General features: G+C 41.9%; 1 protein-coding gene and 1 non-coding gene across 2 annotated transcripts in view; both read left to right on the top strand.

Annotated features, from left to right (window-relative positions):
• Positions 1 to 1,287: 1,287 nt before the first annotated feature.
• gucy1b2 (guanylate cyclase 1, soluble, beta 2) overlaps positions 1,288 to 18,134 on the top strand; it is a 34,906-nt gene continuing 18,059 nt past the window's right edge. The window contains exons 1-9 of the mRNA XM_078243260.1: positions 1,288 to 1,302; positions 4,811 to 4,884; positions 4,990 to 5,084; positions 7,607 to 7,767; positions 13,944 to 14,043; positions 16,137 to 16,309; positions 16,407 to 16,503; positions 16,964 to 17,067; positions 17,244 to 17,345. Of these exons, the coding sequence (XP_078099386.1) occupies positions 1,288 to 1,302; positions 4,811 to 4,884; positions 4,990 to 5,084; positions 7,607 to 7,767; positions 13,944 to 14,043; positions 16,137 to 16,309; positions 16,407 to 16,503; positions 16,964 to 17,067; positions 17,244 to 17,345 (921 nt within the window). The remainder of the gene's footprint in view (positions 1,303 to 4,810; positions 4,885 to 4,989; positions 5,085 to 7,606; positions 7,768 to 13,943; positions 14,044 to 16,136; positions 16,310 to 16,406; positions 16,504 to 16,963; positions 17,068 to 17,243; positions 17,346 to 18,134) is intronic.
• On the top strand, positions 2,902 to 2,974 carry trnar-ccg (transfer RNA arginine (anticodon CCG)). Its single transcript has one exon. It is a non-coding gene; the product is annotated as a tRNA-Arg (tRNA).

Below are 18,134 nucleotides of genomic sequence, written 5' to 3'. Positions count from 1 at the left end.
GAATTGTAAGTGGCAAAAAATATGTTTACACAGATGAAAAAACAAGTAACTTAGACAAATAATCCTTTAAAAAAAAAAGAAAAATACAACTTCTGTAATTTTGCGTATATCCGGAGCCTGATATATATTTGTGCCATAGAGTTCGCTGCGGTCCAAAGCCTTTTAAAACATGAACAAGCCATGATGTAGCACCATGATATGTTCAGTCACTACTGTAACGTAACACGCACACTGTAGTGTATTTTAACTCAATTCAACATACACCGTCTGCTGCCAGAAATACTCATTAGAGCACCAAATGGTCTCGTCATTTGACCCGTTTCATGTCTCCTTGTTCCTTGGGAAACCCGAACATGTTGCTTGGGGACAATCCTAGTAGAACAACTTAATCGGGACATGCCTGTTTTTTGCTTTCAATCAATGGTCTGTTTTTGTGACTTCTGAAGGGGCTAAAGAAGCTGACATCCTGAAGGATATTGAAGTCTTCCCTATGAAGATATATGTGTGTTGTGAGCCTGACGATATCGCGATCATCCTCAAAGGACGTTCAGTGCTGACAGGTGTGAGTAGTGTGGCTAGGGCTCTCTGCCTTATTCTTGGCCTTGCCTATGCGCTAAATATTGGAATGTCCTGTAAAACTGACGCACACCTTTGAGGTCTTCCAGAGGCTATTCATGGCGTTGGACCCAAAACATTTCAAACAGCCCTCAAAATACATCACCCAGGGGCGGCCTCTAGCTCACTCAGTAGAGTGTGCACCCCATGTAGGAGTCGTTTGCAGCGGCCCGGGTTTGAATCTGACCTGCGGCCCTTTGCTCTGTGTCATCCCCTTTCCAGCAGCCTTCAGGCTGAACAGGAAGTCACAGAAACGCTCACATCCTGTTAGGTCCGATTTAATAAAATGTTATCAGACCTATCTATCAGCTTGTACGATGTCTCCAGTTGTTTTTATTATGACAGAGTAGATGTCAAAATGCTCTACATGCGATCTGGTGCATATGTTAACAACCAACAGACTGCAGATGATCTGTAATCTGAACTGAAAATGTATTCTCTCTGACCTCTAAACGTAACTATCAGCCACACAACGTGTCCTGTAAAAACTAAGACAAATAGCAATTCATATTCCTCCAATTCAAAAACAAAAAAAAGTTTATATAAAACGGCATCATGTTGAGTCGATTCTGAACCAGTTAGATCAGTTGACTTGATCAGTTCACTTCGGCACCTGCCTCTCAAAACTGCTGCCGCCGTGATCTCGCGAGGTTACCAGTTCCCCGTGTGCGCATGACGTCAGAGCAAGTCGGGATCAAGTCGGACACAAATCTAACCGGCATTCGTCGCTGGTGATCGATTCTCCACAGGCCTGGCTCATCTCGAAGCTCGGAGCACGTTCAGCCCTGAGAAAATGTAACACCTGATTGGGTGACATCTCTGACACACCCACCCAACGAGAGAAAACGTACCTCAAAGCTTGTTGCTCCGCTTCACACTGTTTCGAGGAAAATTTCAACCCGGAAATTGGACCAAACGATTTTGAGGTTGAGCGTGCCCAGGTTGCTGAAACAAGCCCACCTAGCTTGAAGCTTTGGGCACCCATTTGTCACTCAATGGCCTTAATTATGCATAACTTTAATCCTTAGTTTAATTGAAACGGGTGAAACTGTTTTTTGTACCAAGCTGTAAACGTGTTTATTTCAGCTGTAAAGTTGGACATTTTAATATGGTGGTCTTTGTGGATCGCCTTGCTTTTAGAGACAGCCCCAAAGTGGTAATTTTAGGCTTGTTTGTCACTTCCGTATTGGCTTCATTTTTCAGCCCCGGAGATTGCCGCTTGGCTTACCCCGAGAGAGAGAGAGAGAGAGAGAGAGAGAGAGAGAGAGAGAGAGAGAGAGAGAGAGAGAGAGAGAGAGAGCACAGTATTGAGTAAATTGTACTGTACATATGCACCATTGTGGGCGAAGAACTCAGTAGGATAACATCAAACACAGACATGGTGAGTATGTCTTCATATTTTAACAGATTTAAAGAGACTTTGTCTGGTGGGGAACCCTAATAACAACCATTGTTGCTATATGTGTAAGATGTAACATTGGAAATAACTGTGGATTGTGCAATCAAACGTGTTTGGATTGTATTTATTTAGATTTTGAAAGGAAAGGAATGCAACCATATTTTTGTTGTTGATTTTTACGAGTGGGGGGTACAAATATAAATTGATAAACTATTTCTCTCCACTAAAAGTAGCTGGAGCACTATTAGCCAAGTGATTTTTACCTGCATGTTCTTAACTAAGTCCGCAATATTACAAACTGCACTAAAGTTTTTAGAACAGCAAAACCAGACATTTCAATCCACAAAAGGTTTTAGGCCTGTGAATATCTTTAGACATACATAGCTAGGCACTATAGGAAACAATGCAGACATTCAGTAAAAACAGAGATTAGTTAAAAATATTCCACTGAGAGCTAACCACTCCCAATGTTATGCAGTTACACATTTTCCCTTAGTGGTTGTAGCAGCAATACAAAATGTGAAATACTTATTTATTTGTTATATTTTGTGAAAGTGTGTCTTACCTCTCCAAAGGTTTGTGTGGGAATGAGACTAGATATCTGCCCCCCCCGCACATATACAGTGTACTATGATAATGTGTCAGAACCGCCCAGAACATCAGTGTTCTAGTTGTACAGTCAGTACTGCTGTTTATTTTTTGGTGGAATGTTATTGAGTACATTACTCAAGTACTGTACTTAAGTACACATTTGAGGTATATGTACTTTACTTGAGTATGCCCCTGTTATGCTAGATATACTTCTACTCCATTACATTTCCTGGTCCTTACAGTGAAGCTACAAACATATGATCTTATTGATTGATAAGACCATAGGTAGTTTTTAAGGCCCAGTGGCCTAATGGATAAGGCATCAGCCTCCGGAGCTGGGGATTGTGGGTTCAAGTCCCATCTGGGTCAAGAAGCATTGTATTTGTAATGTTTATATATATATATATTTTTTGCAAGAGCTAGTTAATGGGAATGGCAATGTATCATTTACCCAACAGGCTTTACTTGTGAGGGGGATAAAGTCTTAGCACATAACAGTATACAGGCAGCAACATAATATTATTCTTTCAGTACCGTCAAATGATATTTTAAGGTCTTTACACACTGGGGACGTTGTTTTTGTCATGAATACTTTCACACGGAACGCCAATTTTACGCTGCGATATTGCCAGGATGTTTTTTTTTCCAGAAAAAGGTAAATTTTTTGGAGATTCCGCATCGCGAATAAAGACATCAACCATTCATGTCGTGTTCTTACTGTATCATGAGGATCAGCAGGCTGTATAGAGGACAAACTGTATTACTATTTTCAACCTTGACAAAGGCAGTGTTTACCAGAGACACTCTTTCCTATCTTACCTTTCACAATAAGAGCCCTGGACATGTGCTACACTCTATATACAGTCTATGGCTTCACTGCGTAACTGTTTACCAGACAGAGTTAGATTCACTCAGTATTTTGAACAAAGTTTGAGAACGGCAACACACAGAGAGAGGAAGGTTAGGAATATGTCAGGCAATTATCCTGGAAATGTACTTCCGTTGACCCAGACTACTGTCGGTATGAATAGTTTCTGTGCAAAATATTTGCAACCGATTATTAGTCGCTTATTCGTCACGGCACAGTGTGCAAAGGCTTTTAACCACACATAAATAAATATATATATATATATATATATATAGTTACCTTACCTGTAACTTGTTTTTGTCTGGATCATTTGTTCTGGCTCCTTTATTTATTTCTCTGAGATCCACCTTTGATCACCAAATAGTGGTATTGTATAGGAAGTGCACAAGTGTGAATGAGGCCACGTTGACTTCTGCTTCAGCCCCCTTTTCATTTATTTTATCTGTAAGGGACCGCGTACAATATTAAACAAAAATGCTACAATTTGATGTACTGACAGCTTAAAACTAACTTTCATCTGCAGCCCCTTGGCAGGTCACAATTAAAACTCAGCCACAGAACAGCATTAAACAAATAGGAAAGGAGCATTCCAGCAACAACTGTATGTACAAAAAGAAACAATATTTCAAGACATTTTTATATGTCATTGGACTGAAAACACAAATAACTGAGAAGAAGGTTGTATGGTGTAATTGTGGTCGAACGTTATTGGAAATTATAGTTTCAGTTGTAGCTGTATTATATTTGTACGGAAGAGGATTAGGGCCACATGTGGAAAAAAAGTATTTGAGTTCTGCGTTTAAAGTCAGAATTCTGAGAAAAAAAAAGTCAGAATTCTGACTTCAATCTCAGAATTATGATTTTCTTTTTCCGAATGAAGTCAGAATTCTGAGATTAAGAATAAAGTCAGAATTCGGAGATTAAAGTCTGATTTTTTTTCTCAGAATTCTGACTTTAAACTCACAACTCAATACATTTTTTCACATGTGGCCCTAATCCTTTTCCGTATATTTGATTTATTTTCCGTAGGTATTGTTGTATGTTGTCATACATTTGTATATGTAATACATTGACATAATATGGAAGGGTTTTAGTAAGGACATTCCATCTAAATCCCTACAGGACCTTATCGTTTTATTCAGTCAAAGCCATGTATGTATTGTTTTGATGACAGTGCTGTTACATGCTTATTGAATTGATTTATTGTGACATTTAATTTAATTGGGTAACAGTGGGTAACCAGATAAAGTGTGTGTGTGTGTGTGTGTGTGTGTGTGTGTGTGTGTGTGTGTGTGTGTGTGTGTGTGTGTGTGTGTGTGTGTGTGTGTTCTTTGCAGTACGGGTTCATAAACAGCTGCCTCCAGTCTCTGGTGATAGAGAAGTTTGGCCAGGAGACCTGGGACAAACTGAGGTTTGGGCACATATACTCATATGTTTTATAATGAACAGCAATGGCTGTCAGGATCAAGATGATAATTGTTGACAAATGTACTAATTTCTTAATGTTTTTGCATAGCTCTCTACCAGGTGTCCAGGATACCTTCATGACATATATGGTTTACGACGATATCCTAACCCTCGGCCTGGTGCAGGAGGCCTGTTTACTGCTGGGTAAGAGTGCAGATTCCTCTATATCCTAGTAGCAGTGATGTCCAAATGAAGCTTAATGAAGCTTTGTGAACTATTTTCTTTATTTTTCACTAGATGGCGCTCATGGGTTAAAGAAATAGGCTCAGAAATCCTGTTATTTCATGGTGGTTAAAATGTCGTCTTGAAGGAAGCAATAAAGGGATAGTTTGGATATTTTGATGTGGGGCTGTATGAGGTACTTCTCCACAGTCAGTGTATTACCTGCAATAGATGGTGCCGGCAACTCCCCAGTTTGGAGAAGCAAGCAGGAGTACCTGCACTAATCAATGCACCGTGGACCCCCGTCACAGGCAGAAGCAAAACGTATTTATTTCAAATTAATCAGGAGAGACAAGCATATCAGGTACAGATACATGTTCATTATAATTGATGATATGTGATAATTAAGTCTTGGCAAAAATCCTTGGCCTAAGGGCCAGGGAGATTTTTACATTGCGTTAATGTGTGCGCACAGCTAGGTAGGGTGCAGAGAGCAAAGCACAGGTATCGTCATCACGGGTGGCAAGGAAGCTATTTCCCGTTGCCGGGTAATGACATGCTGTTATCTCATTCGTTGCGCTTTCGAAAGGTCAGCGGCAACTAGGTCAAAGTTTAAATAATAACTTGAACTTTGAACGCAGCGCAAAGTGGCAAATCGGCCAAAGTGGTGCCCAGGGGTAGCGCAGGGCATAGTTGGGCGGCACCAACCTCCCCATTGGAAATCAATGGAACGGCCGGCGCAAAACGGTTTTGCCGCCTATCATGTGTAGGCTTTATGACAATTTACACTGAAATGACAGCTGATAGCAACAGAGAGAACAGAATAAATGGCTTAACAGCTGTAAACGCACAGAGCTTTTGGGGTGCCTGGCACCCTTTTAACGTCATTTTTTAAAACGTTATTCTACTGTGCTAATTGTGCATTTTAACATCATGGTAGGGGAAACACTGAATTATGTAACTAGAAAGACACCAACAATTCTGAGAAAACTTACTTTAATGCTGAGCCACATGGCCATGACTACAAAGGTAGTCTATATCCTTCGCGTTCCACTTCTGGGAGTGCTGCAGGAAATTCCACCGGGTGCATGTATTTTCCGTTTACTTCGGCTTTCTTTGTTTTGGAATTTTTAAGGACTATTGTTAACTGCTCCTCAGATCTCTGCATGGTAAATTGAGACAGCTAGCTAGACTATCTGTCCAATCTGAGTTTTCTCTCGCACATAAGTATTTTGCAGCGGCTCTGTGCAGAGTTTAGCACCGCCCATGACGATTTGGATTGGTTTAAAGAAATGCCATTAAACCAGAGTACGTTTTCCTCCCATCCCCGAATGCTATGTGAAGTAGCCAGATCCTCCTTCAGCGCGCTTTGGAGGAGGGTCTGGCAAAGCGAGACTACTACAAAGGTGAGGTGGTATTACAAATGGAACGGTTTTATGCAAATATTGAATAAGTGGAAAAATATCCATCAGTGGAAAAGCAGACATTGCCAATATGCAGTATCAATAAGATTTATGGGATTTTGACTAAAGGTGGACAAGCACGATTTTCTAAAAATGGCTCCGAATTTTTTTCTGAATGAGTTAGGCAGCTAGATTCTGGATTCTTCGGTTTAGTTTCACAATGCTGTGATTTTCCAGGAGCAGAACTCCCTAGCTCACAAAAGATGATTTTATACAGTATTGTCAAGTTCAAATAATAAAAATAATGATCTCGACACATTGAAAATTGCTACTATAAGGCCATATAATTACACATGAATGTAATTGGGCTCTTAGGATCAGTATTGCCAAGACTTATAGGTAGGTTACCGTATGTACAATATGCAGAATTATTTCTTAGGGGTGCTTCTTATTGTGTATTCACACAATAACACAAACTAACCGATCAAGGCAGCATGTAGGTGTCTGAGGTGTGAACTTGCGTACGTGTGTGCATGTGATATCTCAGTGTTAACAATGTCCCCGATGAAATCAAACAGCTTACCCTCAGTAGTTGTTTATATCTTTGCATGCACAATCACTGACACTGACAAATCCAGTTTTTTTTTTTGCAGAATATGGGGCAATTTAACTTCCTTTCTTTAAAATGTCAGTACTAAAGAAACATTGCATGGTACACTACACATTTGCAAAGGATTCACAATAGCAGCTGCAAAAAAAAGCATTGTACATGTACATACAGGTTAATTGTTTATTAATACACATACTAGGCAGTGACATTGAAAGATTATTAAACGGTGGACCCCTGGGCACAGATGACAAGATTTGTTTATTCAGGGCATGCCAACAGGGTACTAAGCCCTTCCCAAGGGTCTGATTATCTAGACTTTACATACTTTGGGAATATGGTGTAATTAAATAGCTTGCTGCCAATGCTGTAATAAAACAAACAGGTGTGCACCGGGAGGCTAGACTACAAAATGATAAGATGATGATGGTGATGTATTTTGTATATATCTATATACGTGACACTGTTTCTTTGAATGTGTTTTATTCTTTCAGATGTCTCTGCTGATGTATTTCTTAAGCTTTTTGGAGAACATTTCTTTCTCTTCTGTAAGCAAGCGGGCTATGACACCATGCTGAGGACACTGGGGGGAAATCTCATTGAATTCATTGGAAATCTGGATTCTCTCCACAGTTACCTTGCTCTGTCCTATCAGGTGTGCTTATGTGTGTTATTATTCTGCTGTGTATCCTACTTGCCAACGACTCCTCATACCTAAAAGAACTTTGACTTTGGCAAATACTGTTATATAGTTTGACCATATTCTTCCTGTGAGTGCTCAGTGCGACATGAGGAAAATGTCATTTCACCTGTGCAGAGCTGTGCTTTGTGCAGCACATCTGCTCAAAAAAACAGAGCCAGATATTTTCCTCAGGAGTTGGTAGAGACCAAAAACAGAGCTTAAAGAGAGTGAATATTGGATGTTATCAGGTGGACACACTCTGTTGGTCTAAAATGAATGATAATGTTGCTTTGTGACTATGTAAATAGGACCTTAGCTGCTCTAGAGAGGACAGCCCCTCTGAGTATGTAACTTTCCCCTTTCCACACTCACACTTTGGTAAATTCACCGCCGGCTTTGGCTCCATCAGCCACTTCGCCACCTGATCTTCTCCAGATGATGTGTGTCTGAGTCCATTAACCACTGAAATGTGGCGGGTGTGTTCTTCATTCCATAAGAAAAGACTGATATGGATGTTATTTTATGGGAGCTGTTTTTCCTGCATTGGGGTGGCAGGATGCCCTGATGGTTGTCTGGAAGTTACTTGCCAAGACTAGCGGGGTGGAAAACTGCTTCACTCAGGCAGCAGAGGATGCCAGGCTCGGTTTTCTCCACTCCTTTCGTCATTTGGCCTCCTTTTTCCAACCACTTTACTAGTCCTACCAATATCAGCCACCTCATCAGCTAGCTCGGTTGCAACCCTAAACTGCTGCAGTAAAATTATATTTTTTTTTTGGTATGACTGATTGTGCTACAGAAAAAGAAAAAAAGCTGTATTTATCAGATGAACGGCGCCCACCCTCCCTGGGTGCAGATCGTACTTACTTAACTTACTTTACTGAAAGACAAGGAGATTACAGCACTGTGTATTGTACATGATGTGATACATACTAGTACGTCCCAGCTCCTTCACTTTCTCACCATTCCTCTCAAAACGTATACTGTAGAGTTGCTTCACTCCAATTTGATTTCTCTTTAGCACTGTAACAATTGTGGAGAGGCTAACGGTGTTGACATTTTGAAAAATGCTCTTGTATGACTATTTGTTACATGTAAGCAGTAACAACTGATCTTCTGCCACCACCATGGGGCAGATGCTCAATCCTAGAAAGAAAATAAAGCAACGTAAAGTCAATGTATTCTACATACATTCTGAGACAATGCATTGGCTGAGGGGGCTTTCACACCTACCTCATTTGGTCCTGACCTTCTGACTTCTCAGTTTGATCCAAACCAAAATTACAGGTGTGAACCCTCCCCCGGATCACGGTCAGGACCAAATGGACGAAATTTGGTCCGACCAAAAGAGGTAGTCATGGTCCGGTTCGCTTATAGTGTTAAAGCATTTTTTGGATGGTTCCGACTTTTGGACCAAATACAGATAGCTCTGGCAGGCTATTATCGGTTATAATACCGGGGAAGCTCCTTTAAGGAATAGCTCAGTGCTTAGTGTGTAGGCTACATTAGAGAGTGTGTGACGGTGAACACGCTCAGAGCAGACAACTGTCGACTATCTAAGCAGAGAATACATCAGCAGTTTACTTGTTAAGTGGTAGTAAATGTACAGTGTAGATTTCCGTTTGTCTCTGAATAAATGCTGCCGAAAGAAAGTTCCTGTGTCTTGCTTCTCAACTTCACAACAAAACAAAAAGAGCTGTGGCAGTAGCGGAGAGCAGCAGTCAGTTAAAAAACCTCTGACACAGAGAGAGGATACTGGAGGAGGGGGAAGCCCGTCTACATACCAATCAAATTTAAGCATCTGGAGACGCAGTTCACGTATGTGATTGCGGCAGGACATAGTTTTGTCACGTATAGATATTTAGTGCGCTTGCATAACTGAAGTGTGAAACCAAAACTTACCGGATCAAATGCAAAAACATGAACCTTGGTCCAGACTTTCAGTTGTGAAAGCCCTCTAAGTTTACTGGAATACCAGTGTGAAGAACTATTGCAGTGCAATATTTGATTACATACCTGTTTTCTCTCCTAAATGTCTGGACTATTGACGACACTGTGGACCGGCCCAGATTAGGCTGCTCTCTCTGACCAGCCTCTGTCATACTTAGGCCATGGTTGATTACTTGTCTGTAATTGTTGCCGTATCTCATTTGATGGTTCTCTGTGGCTTTGCCTTTTTCTGGCTCTTCCTTGTCCTCTGTGCCCCCCTCTTCCTCTCTCCCTCACCATACCACCCCACACTCTGATTCCCCTATCCTCTTGCACAGACAGGCTCTTGCTCCTGTCTGTCTCCTGCATGCATAAATGTGTTTGAGAACTGATTGGTTTTGAGTTTCACCACCTGCCAGCTAAATTGGACAGCATTTGCGTTTGGTTGCTCTCAATTGTGAGGAAATTAAATTGTTCCCCATCTAGCCTAAGTCTATCCATCTGACAACTTTTACAACAATAAAAGTAACTATTATGTATCTAATATATATGTGACAGGTTACTGTGATTGTTGGTTGCTCTATTTAGCATGTAGGGATTTACACAATGAACGTGTACAATTGCATTTGAAAGTAATATCATTCAATATTGTGCATTTTGTGTCAAAGCAATTATAAATTACTATAGTTATATGAAAAACTGTTCATATAAATAGTCATATAGTTTGACAAAGTTGAATACTCATTCGACGATTGTGCCAAAGCCATTGAGAAAAATTGGAATATGGACTATCTTTATTGTAATCTTATTTAGATTTTTTCCTAGCCAAAAAAGCTGCACAGTACATAACATAGGCTACAGTGAGTTTACATTCAAATTATTAAAGCAATTTATATATTGATAGCTGAGTAGCTCTGGTTTAAGAAAAGAATCAAACATTCAAGTAAAGCAAAAACCAAATCTCCAACAAAAGGTCACAGATATCTGGCTAGTCAGGTAAAACAATATAAAAATAATTCCTGTCTATCTTCCTGGTGGTATCCACCCCTTTACCTAGTGATACTATACATTCAACGAGAGTTATGTCATGTTACAAATACATTAAACGAAACAATGAATTACAGGCTGACAACTAAGGCCGTAACAATATGTATCCTTCGATGGTTTTCTATTATATCATATGTAGTATCTTACAGTATTTTGTATGATATTTGCAGAGATAAGTGTCAGTGTGGATCCGCTCTAAAAGGAAGCTGAGACATCTTCTTTATCTGCAGCATGGACAGTAGTTCAGGATTGGTTTCTGATAAAGACAAGGAAGATGCAGGCCAGGCATCCATCCATCCATGCATGCAGTTCACCTTTTACCTCTATGTACTGTGTCGGGACACCACTGCTATCTCCATCCATCCATCTTCGTCCGCTTATCCGGTATCGGGTCGCGGGGGTAGAAGCTCCAGCAGGGGACCCCAAACTTCCCTTTCCCGAGCCACATTAACCAGCTCTGACTGGGGGATCCCGAGGCGTTCCCAGGCCAGGTTGGAGATATAATCCCTCCACCTAGTCCTGGGTCTTCCCCGAGGCCTCCTCCCAGCTGGACGTGCCTGGAACACCTCCCTAGGGAGGCGCCCAGGGGGCATCCTTACCAGTTGCCCGAACCACCTCAACTGGCTCCTTTCGATGCGAAGGAGCAGTGGCTCTACTCCGAGCTCCTCACGGATGCTTCTCACCCTATCTCTAAGGGAGACGCCAGCCACCCTCCTGAGGAAACCCATTTTGGCCGCTTGTACCCTGGATCTTGTTCTTTCAGTCATGACCCAGCCTTCATGACCATAGGTGAGGGTAGGAACGAAAACTGACCGGTAGATTGAGAGCTTTGCCTTCTGGCTCAGCTCTCTTTTCGTTACAATGGTGCGATAAATTGAATGTAATACCACACCCGCTGCGCCGATTCTCCGACCAAGGTACTTGAACTCCTTCACTTGGGGTAAGGACTCATTCCCTACCTGGAGAAGGCACTCCATCGGTTTCCTGTTGAGAACCATGGCTTCAGATTTAGTGGTGCTGATCCTCATCCCAGCCGCTTCACACTCGGCTGCGAACCGATCCAGTGAGTGCTGAAGGTCACAGGCCGATGATGCCATCAAGACCACATCATCTACAAAAAGCAAAAAATGAAATCCCCAGCCCACCGAACTGCAACCCCTCCCCACCCCGACTACGCCTCGATATCCTGTCCATAAATGCTACAAACAGGATTGGTGACAAAGCGCAGCCTTGGCGGAGGCCAACCCTGAAACGAGTCCGACTTACTGCCGAGAACCCGTACACAGCTCTCACTTTGGTCGTACAGAGATTGGATGGCCCTGAGAAGGAACCCCCTCACCCCATACTCCCGCAGCACCTCCCACAGTATCTCCCGGGGGACCCGGTCATACGCCTTTTCCAGATCCACAAAGCACATACTCCCAGGCTCCCTCCAGGATCCTTGCGAGAGTGTAGATCTGGTCTGTTGTTCCACGACCAGGATGGAATCTGCATTGTTCCTCTTCAACCCAAGGTTTGACTATCAGCCGAACCCTCCTTTCCAGCACCTTGGAGTAGACTTTACCGGGGAGGCTGAGAAGTGTGATACCCCTGTAATTGGCACACACCCTCTGGTCCCCCTTTTTGAACAGGGGAACCACCACCCCGGTCTGCCACTCCTTAGGCACCGTCCCAGACTTCCACGCAATGTTGAAGAGGCGTGTCAACCAAGACAACCCCTCCACACCCAGAGCTTTAAGCATTTCTGGACGGATCTCATCAATCCCTGGGGCTTTGCCACTGTGGAGTTGTTTAACTACCTCAGCGACTTCCACCAGGGAAATTGACGACAATCCCCCATCATCCTCCAGCTCTGCCTCTACCATAGAGGGCGTATTAGCTGGATTTAGGAGTTCCTCAAAGTGCTCCTTCCACCGCCATATTACCTTTCTCAGTTGACGTCAACAGCGTCCCATCCTTACTGTACACAGCTTGGATGGTTCCCCGCTTCCCCCTCCTGAGGTGGCGAATGGTTTTCCAGAAGCACCTTGGTGCCGACCGAAAGTCCTTCTCCATGTCTTCTCCGAACTTCTCCCACACCCGCTGCTTTGCCTCTTTCACGGCAGAGGCTGCAGCCCTTCGGTACCTTGCAACTGCCTCTGGAGTCCTCTGGGATAATATATCGCGGAAAGATTCCTTCGTCACTCGGACGGCTTCCCTGACCACCGGTGTCCACCACGGTGTTCGAGGGTTACCACCCCTTGAAGCACCTAAGACCCTAAGACCACAGCTCCCCACCGCAGCTTCAGCAATGGAAACTTTGAACATTGTCCACTCAGGTTCAATGCCCCCAGCCTCCACAGGGATGCACGAAAAGCTCCACCGGAGGTGTGAGTTGAAAGTCTGTCGGGCCTCTTCCAGACGTTCCCAATTTACCCACACTACCTGTTTGGGCTTACCAGGTCTGTCCAGAGTCTTCCCCCACCCCCTGACCCAACTCACCACCAGATGGTGATCGGTTGACAGCTCCGCCCCTCTCTTCACCTGAGTGTCCAAAACATACGGCCTCAGATCAGATGAAATGATTATAAAATCGATCATTGACTTTTGGCCTAGGGTACTCTGGTACCAGGTACACTTATGAGCATCCCTATGTTCAAACATGGTGTTTGTTATAGACAATCCATGACTAGCACAGAAGTCCAACAACAAACAACCACCCTGGTTTAGATCAGGGAGGCCGTTCCTCCCAATCACGCCTCGTCATGTATTGCCATCATTGCCCATGTGTCAAGGTCTCCAAGAAGGCTGAATACTCCGAACTCTTGTTTGGTGCATATGCACAAACAACAGTCAGAGTTTTCCCCCCCAACCGGCAGGCGTAGGGAGGTGACCCTCTTGTCCACCGGGGTAAACTCCAACGTAGCGGCGCTCAGCCAGGGCCTTGTGAGACCTTTGCCATTGGAGACCCTACCAGGAGCACAAAGCTCCAGACAACACAGCCCTCAGGTTGATAGAGACACACAAACCTCTCCACCATGATAAGGTGATGGTTCCCGGCTATCTGTCATATTCAAAAAAAACAGGGATTTTATGAACTGTACAATGTAGAGACAAGTAGTATTTTCAGTTTGTTTACTTATTTATTAATTTATTTTTACTTAAACTGAATCTTAACCATACAACCTGTTTTTAAGGAAATGAATGCACCATCTTTCCGAGTGGAGATGACCGAGGATGGGAAGATGCTACTTCACTACTATTCTGACAGGAAGGGCCTGTACCATATTGTACCAGGTAAAATCAACCACACTTCCTCAATCCACATCGATGATTCTGATCTTGTGTTGTTAATTGTAAAAAAAAAAAAAAAAAAGCTTTGTTTTGGCTTTAACAGTTGATATAATGTGATCACAGACAATACTAAATATACATAAAAAACTTTTTCACAACACCATTAATAAATGGGAAGAAAAGTGATCAATTACTAATTACTTACTGAAAAAGTAATCACATTACTTTACTTATTACACACAAACAGTTGTGGGGCAAGAGGGTTAGCATGGGCTGAAACTCATCTTGTTCCTCTCTCAACTGGCCAAGATTGTTGTAATATGTGATACATTGTTTACTGTTTTCAGTGATCTGTCTCCGTGGTAGCTTGGGACTCTCGTGTTGTGTCTCGGCCACCCATAGAAAGGGCACTTTATACACACATCAGACTTACATGAAGGGCTTGTCCTTTGACTTTCCTTTTTACGATTTGCAATACACTTGGTAGGATAGTTTTGTTTCTCCTGATTTGCAGTTTTCTTTGTTATGGAGGAGAATATCGGATTTATTTTTGACAAAAAAAAATGTAGCTAATTTCTATGATGTACCAGTGCCTTAAAATGATCGTACAACAGAGTTAAAGAAGAAAACAACCTGTTTTCATGCAATTATTGGTTTTTAAATCTAAATTCATTCATGTATTTCTATTTTCTTTTACTGGCGCATATATGTTGGGGAAACGTATGACGAGCTGCATGTCCCCTGCCCTGTGCCATAATGTGCAATGTAACGCATGCGCTATGCCTTATGTGTGCGCACTCACATATATGCATTGACGATGGCGATACCAAGTCCTCCCGGAGTTGTGCCTTTTGTCATTAATTTTGCTTTCAATAACTTTGTAAACAGTGGCAGTAAGCGAACAGTTAGAGAGAGAATTTATCAAGATAAATGATGCCGGATCAATGTCGAACTTCATCAGGCATCTCAAAATGCACCCAGATAGGTCAGTCACTTGCTAATGTGAAAGAGACGTTACATTTAGCATATATCGTCACAGGTAACAAGCTAACCATCGCAAACTGTTGTGCTAATGCTGGGAACAGGCAAATTGTATCTTTATAGTTGTATCCATATGATGTGAAAGACTTAGGTTAATATTTCACTAGGTTGTTGTTAAATAGCAATACGGAAAGTATCAGTTCTCACATGTTTGCACCATGGTTGGTGTATTAACTTTCAATATAGATGTTTCCCTCAAACTTTGAACACTGACAAATGTAATGCATGATGAGGTTGGGCTTTACAGCCAGTTAGTAACACAGACAAACATGTATTATTTGGTGCAGATACCAAAATGTTGAAAAATACAGTTATGAAATTGAAACAGAGTTCTTAATTTGTGTTTATTGAGATTGACAATACAGTGTTAGGGACAGATCAGATGGCCAGAGACTTGATACTTTGACTTGGACTCGTGGCAAAAGACTTGAGACTTGACTTGAACTTGCCCCTCAAAGACTCAAGACTTGACTTGGACTTCCAAAAAATAACTTGTGAACATCTATACCAGACTGTGACAAAAAAATGGCATTCAAACTTGTCAGAGATGCCTTGGCAAGAAATCTGAAATAAACTGGCAATCAGATATACATTGAGTTCACGCATTTAACCAGCAGCGATTGCTGAGAGCCACGAGCTAGGGGCCTGTTTGACAAAAGCTCTATTTACACACAAATTACAAATGGTGGCAATCTCACATTTCAAAAATGAGTTTCACTCACAAGCTGCAGATACATTTGCAAGTCCCGCAGGGCTGTCTTGCGTGTGTATGGAGTTTGTTTTGCTACTGTAGTGAAACATGTTGGATTTGAGTTGTGTTTCTGTTTTCAAGCTTGCTGTTTCTCTGTGCCAGTTCCAGCAGAATTAGAGGGTATAGCTATCCTTTAACCTAGCATTATGAATGTCTCTGAACAAACATTTGCTTTGCTTGTGCTTTACTTTGCAATATGCAACTATTAAATCATTTACTATACACTGATCTCTCTGACCAACTCCCATCCACTATGCGTAACCCCTTTTCTTTTGTTTTTCCCCATTTTTCCTTCCTGCTGCAGGTATCATTGAGGCGGTTGCCAGAGAGTTTTTTGATAGCAAAGTGACCATGGTGGTGCTTAATCAATCAGAGGAAGATGAGCGCACAGGGAAGAAGGAGCATGTTGTGTTTCTGGTAAAACAGACCAAACAAGCAAGCAAGACTACAGACCAGGACCATTCCAGTCAGAAAAGGGTGGGTGTCTGTGTGTGCATGCGCATGGTCTGTTTCTAGTATATATTATGTGTGTTTCTGATTCTTGGCCAACCTGTGCTCTCTGTGATTTTCCCAGGAGACATTATTAAGAAAAATGAGGGAGCAGTGTGTGTCACTGGCTGGGAAAAAGCATGGCTGGGACCTGATCAGAGCAGTGGTTGTTTCAGAAAAAGGTTAACTGTATTCATACTTAAAATGTATCATTTTTAAAACCTGTGCACACTGATCTTATCTGGAAACCTGCTTTAGAGACGCTGCCCAGAAGTACAGTACTTGCGGACAGACAAACAGTTCTTCATCAAGTAAAGAAAAACTCCCTGCTTCCAGTCTTTATGCTATAATAGGCTAGACACATCCTGATTTTAGCTCCGTATTTAATACAGACATTAGATTGATATTCATATTCTCATTTAATGCTTGGGAAAATAGCAAATTAGTGTTTCCCAAATGCTGAACTAATAATTGAATTGATTAATAATAAAGAGAAGTTTCAAAAACTAGGTCGTGCTTAGGCTGCATTGTTTCCTGTGAAGTGAACAGCCGGATCCTGACGATATTCTGTGTTAGTTAATTATGTTTTAGCGGTAGCTTCCCTAACACTTACGGAATGGGTGTGTTTGATTTACTTCCCAGGCAGCCTCCATTGCACCTTCAGTCCATCTTACCCGAACAAGCTGTGGGTGGAAGAGAAAACGTTCTGCAATGCTTTTCCCTTCCATATTGTCTTTGATGAGGATGTAAGGCTCTAGGTGTCTGTGTGCTTTAGTAGCTCCATCAGAGTTTTGTAGTATGTATATCAAATTCATTGGCACACTGAAAATATATTTGGTTTGGCTCACACTCCTACCTTGCTTTTGTCACCAATCTGTTTTTCTCTGTTTCTGGTCTCTGTTCTGGGTTCTGGTTCTATCAGCTGAAAGTAAGACATACAGGGGTGAACATACAAAGGTTTCTTCCAGGTCTCCAGGCCAGAGATGCTATGTTGGACCAATGGTTCACCATTATACATCCACAGGTAAAACATAGACAAAGAGTCAAGAGTTCAGAAATTGTAAGATTGTGTGAAATGCAGCAGTAAAGTAGTTAATTAAAATGCATCAGCAGAGAAGAACACAGTATAGTACAGTAAAAAGTGGAATGAACAGAAGAGTGCAGTAGAAAGGAATGCTGGGGTGATCCTGCCCAGGGCCCTGAGAATGTTTGTCTAAACTATGGGGTTCAATTTCCTTAGTATATTAAGAATACATGTAGAGAGAGCTATATGAAGAATCAAGCAATACCATATATTTGATAGTTGTTTTCAACTCACTCTCCTTGGGACAGTTAACCAGTTATGGTGTGTGTCTACCCATTCCCAGCAGACTCATTTTCTAGGGCCATTTTTTAAAGACATGGCATTTGGCATGTCAGAGCCAGGGTTAAAGAAAGCCAAATAAACATGTTGGACCATGTCAGATTCAAACCCATATTTGTTTTGTTTGTTTCTCCTGTTATATCTGATGTATTTTTTTCTTCGTGGGTGTTCATGTAATCAAATGAAAGAAATTATACCTTTAATAATACATTACGTGGATATGCAAGTAAATACTACAGTATGCAATCCAATAAAAACTGTTAGTTCTCTTTGTGATAGTTGGGACTCAATGAATGCCAGCCTTCTCCCTAAAAATAAAATAATTCATCAATCATAATTTTGGTCCTCAGGACTTAGAGTATCTATGGTTTATATATACATGTGCCATGCCATTTGATTGCATTGAACTATTTGGTTGGCTAGTTTACAGCCTCTTTCTCTGTTCTCCAG

Source organism: Sander vitreus, chromosome 24, assembly GCF_031162955.1.
Source record: "Sander vitreus isolate 19-12246 chromosome 24, sanVit1, whole genome shotgun sequence".
Taxonomy (NCBI): domain Eukaryota; kingdom Metazoa; phylum Chordata; class Actinopteri; order Perciformes; family Percidae; genus Sander; species Sander vitreus.
Note: the sequence above shows the minus strand (reverse complement) of the source record. Positions and strands in the feature narration are given on the sequence as shown.